The sequence below is a fragment of the Schistocerca cancellata genome, chromosome 4 (assembly GCF_023864275.1).
Source record: "Schistocerca cancellata isolate TAMUIC-IGC-003103 chromosome 4, iqSchCanc2.1, whole genome shotgun sequence".
In the NCBI taxonomy this organism is placed as follows: Eukaryota; Metazoa; Arthropoda; class Insecta; order Orthoptera; family Acrididae; genus Schistocerca; species Schistocerca cancellata.
The window spans coordinates 931,451,863-931,463,920 of NC_064629.1; the positions used below are offsets into that span (position 1 = coordinate 931,451,863).

A 12,058-nucleotide genomic window follows, 5' to 3' on the forward strand; every position below is an offset into this window, starting at 1 on the left:
ATTGTTCCACAGAACTACCATCATACATCATTCCTATCTATTTGTAGTAGAATCCAATAACATATGCAGATTAAAAACAGTATTATGTACATTAAATAAAATAATCTGTACATGGGTATCAGTTTGGATATTGAAAGCATTGATTATGTGATACTGAACATGTGCTATTGACATGACATGTGACTGAAAGTTGTCAGCAGACACTGAGGTAATGTCTGGCGAGACCCAAGAGACTGTAGCAGTACCGCTGCTGTTCTTGTTATACATTAATGACTTTGCACATTAATATTAGTTTCAGTCTCAGGCTTTTGGCAGATGATGCAGTTATCTGTGAGGATCTGCCATCTGGTGAAAATTAGGTTTTGACAAAATACCAGCATGGAGCTAAGCTTTGCAACTAATTTTCAGTGTAGACGAGTGTAATGTGTATGCTTCATTGAATATAAACAGATGATACCCTTTGACTATTGGATTAGTGAGATAATGTCAATTGTGCTGTGCAAATATTTGGGAATAACAATGTTTGGGGAGCATTTACAGACTTGATTGTGTCATGAAAGAATGTGCTTATGACAGATACTAACAAAAAAATGCTGTATATCTTAAAAGAACCTACTTACAAGATTATAAGGCAGAAATGTATTCAGTGCCCTATGTATCTATCCTATGGGGTTCATGCAGATCCCATCAAGCAGTCATTCTTCCTGCAGTCCATAATGGCACGAAACAGAAAGAAACCTTAACATTTGGCACAAAAAAGATATTTCCTCTGCTACACTTTTACAGTGGTTTACATTGTATTTGTGTGTTGTAGTATGTGCAATTATGATATGAAAACATTATCTAAACATATATACTCATTCTTGATAGTTTCCAAGCAACAATTACCTTAAACTGCTCAAATGTGAATTATGTAGACAGTTCATGTTAAAAAATGCCACTGCTAATTTAAACTCAGTTGCAAGATCCAGCAGATACATCCTGTATTTCCAATCAGAGTTAGTATGTAGACACACACTCATTTGTGGCGGTTTAGAATCTTAATTGTGGAAACTTTTGAGGGTAAACAATATGCTTACATTATGTTATTACTGCGAGAAGCATCAGTGATGATTATAAGTAGGCCTCCATTTAACAATATGTAGATAACCATTACCTGTTACTATTTCCATTGGACATATCTGAATGTTTAGCCACCAGCAAAAGATAAACAATTGCCACAAGATACATCAGAAGAGGCAGGAGTTTTCTCAGGATACATGAAGTTTTGTAACTCTTATATTAATATATAACTGAATTGCAAACTGACTGTAGAAAATCATCTTTAATCTGATTGAAAACATGTCTTCAAATTAAATAAGTAACACTGTTTCTTATTGTGTAACAGCTGTGCCAGCTAATTTTATTATTTTTTTTCCAGTGGGATATAACATGTGATGAAGAATTGTGGAAACTTGGAATGGTTGGCACTGTCAATAATTTTGGTTATCTGTTGGGCCTACCAGTATTTGGTTATATCTCAGACAGGTACAAGTTCCCAGACAATGCTCTTGAAATACTGAATTTTTTGAAAAATTGCCAATTTTCTAACAGATAATAAATTTCTTCTTTACAGATTTGGCCGAAAGAAAGTCTTCATGTATGGTATGGGCCTTACAAGTATCTTGGGTTTTGCAAGAGCATATGCAAATAATTATATGACATACTTGGTTCTTGAGTTCCTAGCCATGTTTGTTATGGGTGGAAACTTTTCATCTATTTTTATACTTGGTATGTAGTTCTAAATGAAGCACTACTTAGCTATAATGCGACAATTTTCTGTTAAATAAGTCAAATGTCTAATGTATACATATAATGAAATTAACTTCAGTATGATGATTATTATCAATGAGCATTGAGCCTAAAATTTAATATTTTTTCAACTCACCCATCATGATTAAAAAAAATTGCTTTAAATTGGAAGCATGTAGAAATGAAAACATCTCACTATCATTAGCCCTCCCTCTTTACCATCAAATACCACACTGCTGCATTACTAAAAAATAATACCCATTGAAGCATCCAGCATGTAGGATTATTTGCAAAATTTCAAACTTGTATTTGAATAGACAGCCTATTCTTCAACGTATTAATGCATCTAAATTTTTAAGTTTTTTCTTTAATGTTGATCATGAAAATTCCTTTCCTGAAATGTATAAAATTCAGAATGTCCTATGAGCAAAAAGTCAGCATTAAAAAATGAATACAATGGGCAATTTACTTTTGATACTGTACATTACGTATCTCACCATGACGTACAGTCTCTATATGGTGAACCTTCATACTGAGCGGGATGTAAATCCTATAATATTAGGAGGATATTTGACAAGCCAAAAACTGAGTATTTTAGGAGACAGCTCAAATTTATGAACTGGAGGAATGTTTACATCGTAGTAGACATTAATGATAAATATACATATTTATTTTGTGTGTCTGAATTATATAATGTCTATCCCATATTTGCCATCAATAACATCACTGTAATTTTCTATCATATGCAAATTTTTACACGGTTGTCACATTTTCTGAACATTAACAGATATTGGGGACACTGTTGTTCTCCACAGGAACATGCAATATATTCACCTTACGTGGAAGAATTTACCTTCATTCAATGTGACTAGATGTATGGGAAAAGTTCAGTCTTAGTTATATGGGACTTGCATTCACACATTTCTGAGGAAACTGCAATGTTGTTTTAGATTATATATCTATCAACCAGGAGCTCATGTGCTCGTTACAGGCAATACTGCAAAATATTGAAAGTTATGCAGACAGCTCAGGAAATGTTACAAAAAGAAGATCATCACATCAAGCAATAAATAAATGTAATGTAGGGTATAGTGTAGGGGCAACTAGTAGAACCAGGCAGGATGAGCAGAAGGTGACTTTAAGAATAAATAACTTATTGGTAACAGAGATATGGAGTGTGGCAATATTCTTATATGTTGTTGATAAACTGTGCCAGATTCAGTAAATAATACCCTTATACATCTTAGACCATCAAATTCAAAAAACCTTCAGTGGTATGGAGTGACACTCATTTCACCAGAAGTAGTAATATCCAACATTAAACCTTTAAAATCAAAACATTTTACAGTTGGTTGAAATGATGAATTTTCGCCATAATGCAAGAAAGGGAATAGGAAAACACATCAAATTTAATGTGATTTCACTTTCTCCAGTATTCTCAAAAAATTTAGAACACTTTATTTGCAAGTGACTTCTTAACCATCTTATTACAATTAATATATTTACCAAGTCACAGTTTGTACTTCTGAGGTGTTAGTGAGGAAGTTATTTGTGTATTTGTGCATAGTGAGCCATCAGTGGTGTTTCAGTACGTCAATTGTTTTATACATTTAATATATTACTATAGAATTGCTTGAAACCAATTCAAAACCATTAAACCTTGAAATAACCAACTATATGTTGTTTTGAGCCTGTAAGAGGTTTATGCCCAGCCTATGCATAAAATATAAGGACATGAAAACAGAATGGGATTATTCTGAAAGTTATAGGAATTATAGCTTCATAGTAATTTCAGTTCATTCATTCATTTATTTATTGGTCCATTTGATTCATTACATACTTAAACAGTACATTGAATATAGGACAAGTCAAAATTGCGAAAGGGGCAGAAAAAAAAACACACACACACACACACACACACACACACACACACACACACAGAGAGAGAGAGAGAGAGAGAGAGAGAGAGAGAGAGAGAGAGAGACATTTTTCCACTATAAATTACTTACGATTATGTTTAAAAAAAATTTTATGTTGCTGCGGTTTTAAATCACTGGGTAGGCTGTTATACAGCTGAACTGTTATCTGTGATACACTTTTTTGGTACAATGCTGTTCTACACTGTGACATGTGGATATTATTTGTGTTTCTTGTGTTGTGACTGTGTATATGCTTATTTTGTTGAAGATGTCCAGTTTGGTTTAAAAGATACTCATTTGCAAACAGGATACACTCATATATGTAAAGGCTCGGTAGGCTCATTATTTTCATCTGGATGAAATGTGGTCTACATGTTTCCAGTTTTCTTAGGTTGCAGATAGCCCTGATTGCTCTTTCCTGCATCCTAAAGATCTTTATGCTGGTGGCTGAATTTCCCCAGAAGATTAGCCCATATCGAAGTAGTGCATGGAAGTATGCATAATACGCCTGAATAACTGTTGACTTGCTTGCACTTTTATTTAACACACACAGAGCATAACAATCTTTTGAAAGTTTTTTTCTCAAGTTCTTTTGTATGACAGTCCCATTTTAAATTATCTTGAACCCATAGGCCTAGAACCTTAGTGTCAGTAACAGAGTTCAGTAACGTATATTCAAGGAATGGTACTGTAACAAAGTTTTGCACATGTGTAGAAGAGTGGAAATTCATAAAGACAGTTTTTTCTTTATTTATTATTATTTTATTTTTTTGAAACCGGCTAGTGATTTGAGACATTACAATATCTATTGCTACTTCCAATGAGATTTTGTCAGCAGCTGTTATTAATATGCTGGTGTCACCAGCAAATAAGATCAGTTTTCCCAATTTAATAAAGTCATTTATATCATCAATACAAAGGAGGAACAGTAGAGGTCCTAGGACAGAACCTTGCGGCACTCCATACTTTATTGTTGATTTACTGGAGACATGTGTTGTTGTTTTTCCTTGTACTGAAATGTCATCATGCATTAAAACCACCACTTGCTGCCTGTTTTCTAGGTGAGATCTTATCCACTGATTTGGGATTCCTCGGACACCTTTTTGATCTAATTTGTGAATGAGGAAGTCATGGTCAATTATGTCGAAAGCTTTTGAAAGGTCCACAAAGATACCAGTAGCACCTTTTCTGTCATTCAGTGCTTTAAGCACAGCTTCTATGTACTCATACATTGTTGTTGTTGTATACTTCGATTTACTGAATCCATGTTGATTTTCTGAGAGTAATGAGTTGGTAGTCTATTGTAGAAAATTTTCTCAAATATTTTGGAGAAAACACTGAGTTGGGATACTGGATGATAATTATTTACATTTTCAGAGTCCCCTTTTTTGAACAGTGGAGTTACTTTAGCTGTTTTTAGGCTATTCGAAAAGATTCCAGTTGAGAAGAAGTTGTTTAATATATATATATATTAGAAGTTTTAATACATTATTAGATGACTTTTTAAAGACATAGTCTGGCACACCATCCAGTCCACATGAATATTTGTTTTTGAGTGACCTTATTATTTGTTTCACCTCTATTTCCATGATTGATTGAAGGAACATAGACTTAACACTAGCATTTAAATAATTTGGTAGGCATTGAGGTCCATCGTCATACTGATTTCCGATTAACTGCTTTGCTATATTAGTAAAGTACATGTTAAACTTTTCAGCTATCTCTTTTGGATCTGAGTGTCTGTTATTTTCAATCTGAAGAGAGATATTTTGTGAAGTTGACTGTTCTGTACCAGTTTCTGCTCTAATAACCTTCCATACAGCTTTCATTTTATTGTTTGCATTTGAGATGTACTCATCATTTTTTCGTTTTTTGGCTTCTTTTATTACCTTGCTGAATATTTGGTTGTATTTTTTTCACATAATTTCTGAATTCTTGAGTAGTATTTCTGTGCTTAATAAGACAGTGAAGAATTTTTTTCTTTCTACTGGAAGTTACAATGCCTTTCGTTACCCAACATTTATTTTTACTATCTTAATCCTCCTTTTTTTCATTAGAAATGCTATATGAAAGTAGTGAAAATATACATTGTGGAAACTGTCGAACATGCTATTTACTTCAGTTTTACTAAAGACATAGCCCCATGTTTCCCTTGACAGCATAAAATTAAACACTCTAATGTTGTCATCACTGAAGTCTCTTTTTTCAACTATTTTAGCTTTTGGTCCACACTTAGTGTCTGATTGCTGTTCAGTAGACAGGAGCTGAGCTTCATGGTCATTAGTACTAAAATTTAGGTCACATAGTCTTATAAAAACTTGGTCAACTGCAGTTTTACTATCAGCAGTAATTCTGGTTGGGGAATTGACTGTGTGTTTAAAACCAAAACTATTGACTATATTTAACATTTCATTTCTACGATTTGAATCGTGTAAAAAATCTACATTTACATCTCCACAAATAACCACTTTCTTTCTCTCACACTTTGTAAAATTTAGCAGCCTTTCAAAATTTTTAATGAAAATTTCCCAGTCCCCAGACCTATATAGTATTACAACCAAAATATAAACATCTGTCAAATCAACAACACACAGCTCAATGGCTTTGTCTCTTGCCAAGCTTTGATAATTTTCTACTGCAGTAAATTTTAAATAATCTTTTACAAAAATAGCTGCTCCACCACACTTACTATTGCTTCTACAATAATAACTGGCAAGCTTGTAACCCGGAATCACAGTTGACATAATCTGGTCTTTGTCTAACCAGTGTCCATGATTTATTAATTCAAACTGAAATAACTTATTTTCTAGAGATTGAACATTGTGGTGTAAGAGTTTTAACACATTAGTATACTTATTAACAGATGTATTTACCCGTGATTGACTGTTTATCTTGCAATTTCCCTTGTTCACTGTTTTTTGTGCGATATTTGAGTCCTTCTCATTTGATGTGAGTGCAGGTAACTCGGACACTGATGCAGTGGCCTTCAGCTTACATGTTGCTTGCTTCCTCTTGTTAATAAAAAATGCTTGTGGTGATTTGGCTGCTCTGTACCACATAGCTGCTAAAATTCACAAACAAATTATTATTTCCATTGGAGATTTAGCTAGACATAGTTACATTATAATGAAAAAGGCTGGTGTAGTTTGTTTAGTTTAATTCCAGAATTTCATATTGTACAATACTGAATGCTAAGTTCTCGTGCTATGCTAAGGTTTTCAGCATCACAAAAAGTGCTTGCAGTGAGCATTAAAAAATGACCTTTCAAAACCTCAACAGACCAACTGTTCTAATGCTAGAAGATCAATAAAAACCTGCAGATAGGCTTGGATATATTAATCACTCTTTCTCAGTTCTTATATTCCCCAGTGAAGTTTATTATGGATGAAAATAACAACTCATTTTTGTTCAATATTTCTAATTGGCACTTCAAATCTGATATGACAATGTAAATATATTTTGATCTTTATTTTCAAATGTAGGTATGGAGCTCATGGGACCAAAACGCAGAGCTGTGGCTGGTATAGTCATCAATGCATTTGACTCGTTGGGTCCAGCAATATTGGGTTTAGCGGCTTGGTGGCTGAAGGACTGGAAGAAACTAATTTTGGCACTTTATGTACCATCCCTTTTATTCATAGCCTATTATTGGTAAGTGTTTCAAGAGCTAGGAACAATCATGCAACAATTTGTAGCAATAATAGAATTAAAACAACAATACTGCATGTTTGTAGTAAAATTTTTAATATTCCCAAAAGCTGCAGGTCTTCTGAGAATTCAGTGGTTAGCACACTGGACTCGCATTCGGGAGGACGACGGTTCAATCCCGCGTCTGGCCATCCTGATTTAGGTTTTCCGTGATTTCCCTAAATCGCTCGAGGCAAATGCCAGGACGGTTCCTTTGAAAGGGCACGGCCGACTTCCTTCCCCGTCCTTCCCTAAACCGATGAGACCGATGGCCTCTCAGTTTGGTCTCTTCTCCCAAAACAACCCAACTCCTCTGAGAATTGCCTTCTATCTGATGAATATTATGGATGCCTATGGTACTTCTGTTGTACTTGAATTATGTTGTGATTAGATATTTTTATTATTGCTTTAGTATTTAAATTTTGCTCTCTTGCACAAGTGCAGCAAAAATCCATAAAGGAAATGTGCCTCTTATATTGAATTATTAATATAACCTAATATTTGTAGTAATTAGCTAAATGTTTATTTTACTTATGATACTTCCACAGCAATTGAACACACAATTTGCAACTTTGGAAATTTCTTCACTAGACTTCAGTTGCTCCGGCTTAATCATTTAAATATATTTGTAAATTTTGTTATTAAGTTTATCCTCCCTCTAGCTCTTTGCAATAATAAATAATAAATTTCAGGATGAGCATACAAATGATTTAAGACAGGGAGGGGGAGCAATTCATTTTCATGGTGAATGCCAAAATAGTTTTAAAGTTTCATGACAAATGGTTCTAGGCACATTTGCTAGACATTCCAGCTCTCTTCAAATTGATACTGAACTGATTGTCTGTCTTGCAGTGTTCTTTAGGGAGATGGCTACCCCGATGTCCCCTCCCCTCCCCACTCCTGCACCCCCCCCCCCCCCCCCCATCCAATCCTGCTGGCTGAAATTACATCATTGTTCACCATTAACTTTTCTCCAAGTTTCTATTCAAAAACTTTTTCGTCACTTTTTCTGAGCTCTGCTGGGCTAAAATGTACAGTTTCATGAAGATGTTGTAATTAAACTTGTAGTGTGCCATATAGAATGGGAAATTATTTGAATATTTGATATAAATACTAACAAAGAGATAGAGGGGCTGGCCAGTACTTACCTCAGCTCAGTACAGCCGATAGATACACACAAAACAAAACAAAACCGAAAATTTATGTTCCTAGCTTTCGGAACAAATGTTCCTTCATCAGGGAGGAGAGAGGGGAAAGAAAGGGAAGAAGGGAAAGGAGATTCAGTTACTCACAACCCAGGTTATGAAGCAACAGGGAAAGGAAAATAGGGAGGGTAGCAAGGATGGAGGCATGGTTGTCAGAGGGAAGCCAAAGATATTCTACTGTAAGTACTGTGCCAGCTTCAAACCAAAGAGGATGCATACAGAAGTAAAGAGGTATATAGTATAAAGATAAACACAACTATGCAGGATGAAAAGATGCGTGAATGGCTAAGAGGAAAGGGAAAGGGAAAGAGGAGAATCCACAGAATACAATGTCACTTGTGATAAGACTCCTACTGCTGAAGAAACTGCATTCCCTACTAAAGAATAATTCACTGAAAATCACAACTTTTGCTGGATCTGCACAACTTTTACTGGATACACATAAGTGAAATTGTAGGAACTAGCTGAGTGTGGTCATGCATCACCATTTATCTGTGACTGGCAGAACAATCTTTCATTTGCAATCTTGTTGACAAAAGTAGAAAATATTTCTTAAGCATCCTTGTGGTGGTTGACATCACTATCGGTGGGTAGATCTGACCTGTAATAGAAGCAATATTTGGTTCCAGTATGTGAGCATCATCTAGGTGACAATTACTCGAAACTTTGAAGTGCCTGTCAGAAATAGTGTGTGTTGACTTGCCCTTTGTGGCGATTTCACTGTATAACTATTGACTATGTATGCAACACAGAAGAAATCTTAATGTCTAATACAATGAGAAGTAACCATGCCACACATGTTACAGATGTAGCTAGGTGGTTGTGGAAATTTGTCTGCTGTGTTACCGATTAAACAAATAGAAATGCTTTTCATCTGCACAAAAATATCTTTATTATTTATTTATTTATTAACATTGCAGAGTGACCCATCACCTTAGTAATAATAGTGGGTCATTTGCTACTACAAAAGACAATTTTCAGAGTTTTAGTACTGTCCTTGCTTTTGCATAATTAAATTGTTAATTAAAAAAGAAAAAAACAAAAGATCCATGAAGTACAACTTGGGAATTGAATGGGGAAAAAAACAAATTTGACTTTATTCTTAAGAAGAAAACAGTACATGAAAGGAAAGATTTAGATAGCAAAAGTGGTTCCTTTACCAAGCTATTTAGACTGGGAGGGCTTCAGTAACAACTTTGAGCCTGTGTCACCTGAATTAGCATATTTTATTCTACTATAGCTACTACTATATGTACGTTTATTGTGACATTAACTCTACATGGTTTGTGTGTAAGGTAGACAGTACTATTTGCTACTACAACTACAATTGCTTCCTCCACTCAACCATGACATAAGCAGGAGAGGTGCCTCGGGAGGTGACCTCGAGCCTCGTCTCCCTGAAGGGTGCTTCTCATCTGTTGTCCACCTGTATTTGTGTACTTACATCTTATTATACTGCATATGTATGATTATGCACAATTTTATAAAGTTCACATGTTTTACAGTTTGCATCTTATATCAAAAGTTACACACTTACATGATTGAAAATAATGATGAAAAGAGCTAAATAATTACTTGTTTTACTTGTACAAAGAGGAAATATCATTTGTTTATTTCTATTAGTAACTTATTTCTAAATTCCATGTATGTATTACTTGTAGTATTGTTACCTGTGGCTGGAGAAGCCATCTTAAGGAGATATGGAAGTAAACTTGTCAATTGCTTTGTCTAGCAGTACTGTCTTCCATATACAATTAACATGCATATAAGTTTACATATACTGAGCTGTTCATTTACATGTACATTCTTTTTTTCCTGCAAGGGAACAAGGGGATGAAAAGCCTGATAACTAGGAAGTCATAATGCAGGTTTTGTTTACTTTACTTGTCCATAAGGTGGCCCTGTTATATTGTATTTACTTTGTCCCACAAGAGAACGTGCTGTGACTCAGCACTCAGCGACAGACCTCTCATTACTCAATGCTATTCAGAGAAGTACAATACAATAAAATACAATACAATACAATGGAGCAGTACCGGTACAGTTTTTCAGAACTCACTGACATGTACCTTGTATACGGGGAAGTATGTTACGTTGCTGTTGCTGTGGAAAGGCTGTATAGGGCATGATTTCCTAACAGGCATCATCCGTCATCATGAGTGTTTATTTCTCTCAACCGGTGAACGCGGGAGACTGGTTCATTGTAAAAAAGAAACGAGGGACCTGGTAACATGAGGACTGCTCGCACACCTGATTTTGAAGAGCACTAGCACTCCGTCTTCAGTCCACAAGTGGCCCATCGGGACCATCCGACCACCTTGTCGTCCTCAGCCGAGGATGTGGATAGGAGGGGCATGTGGTCAGGACACCACTCTCCTTGTCGTTATGATGGTTTTCTTTGACCGGTGCTGCCACTATTCGGTCGAGTAATTCCTCAATTGGCATCACGAGGCTGTGTGCACGCCAGAAAATGGCGACAGCGCATGGCGGCATGGATGGTCACCCGTCCCAGTGCCAGGTAAGCCCGACAGTGCTTAACTTTGGTAACCTGACGGGAACCAGTGTCTCCACTGCAGCAAGACCATTGCCTGATTTTGAAGAGGAGGTGCTGGAACTCATTGCAGCAGACCCCACTGGAAGTACTTATCACATTGCATGTGAAGTGGGTGCTGTACTTACTAGCATGTGGCGAGTACTCCACGAACAACAATTACACCTGTATCACCCACAAAAAGTCCATGCAGTGCTTGTGACTGACTTTGCACCAAGAGTTGCATTGTGTCAGTGGTTGCTCTGATAATGGATTCATTGACCAGATTTCCTCTAAATCATACTGTTTACTGACGAGGCCTCATTTAATGAAGATGGTATTTTGAACAGCAGGGATAGCCATGTGTGGGATGAAGAAAGCCATCACACTAAAAAGAACATTTTGCTGTGAATATCTAGGCCGACATTGTAGGTGACAATCTCATTTGGCCATATCTTCTACCTGTCCATCTGAATGGCCGCCTGTACTTGAGGTTTGTGCAAAGAGCTCAATCTGAGTTGTTGGAGAATGAACTCTTGGCTGTTTGTAAGAGGACGTGGATACAAGATGATGTTGCACCACCTCATTTCAGTGTGGATGTCTGTAACTATCTTAGCACTGTATTTCCTTGTCACTGGAGTGGAAAGGGAGGTTCTATTCCATGGCCTGCAAAGTCACCTGACCTGAATCCTCTTCTTTATTTCCTATGGGGATATCTAAATTTACTTGTGTATGAGACCCTAATGGATAAACATATGAAATTAGTTACCAGAATTGTGGCTGCCTGTGATGTGATTCAGAACATACCAAGGATATTTGTGAGGGTGCATCAGAATCTTGTTCGCTGATGTCATGCTTGCATTGAGGTTGATGACTATCAGTTTCAGCACATTTTCTAAGATACAGTACAAATGGTACCTTCATTG

General features: G+C 36.0%; 1 protein-coding gene across 1 annotated transcript in view; it reads left to right on the plus strand.

Moving 5' to 3' along the window:
• The window catches only part of LOC126185127 (organic cation transporter protein-like), a 480,435-nt gene that overhangs the window by 412,546 nt on the left and 55,831 nt on the right, over nt 1–12,058 (plus strand). Inside the window, exons 5-7 of the mRNA XM_049927950.1 lie at nt 1,421–1,527; nt 1,616–1,770; nt 7,193–7,361. Of these exons, the coding sequence (XP_049783907.1) occupies nt 1,421–1,527; nt 1,616–1,770; nt 7,193–7,361 (431 nt within the window). The remainder of the gene's footprint in view (nt 1–1,420; nt 1,528–1,615; nt 1,771–7,192; nt 7,362–12,058) is intronic.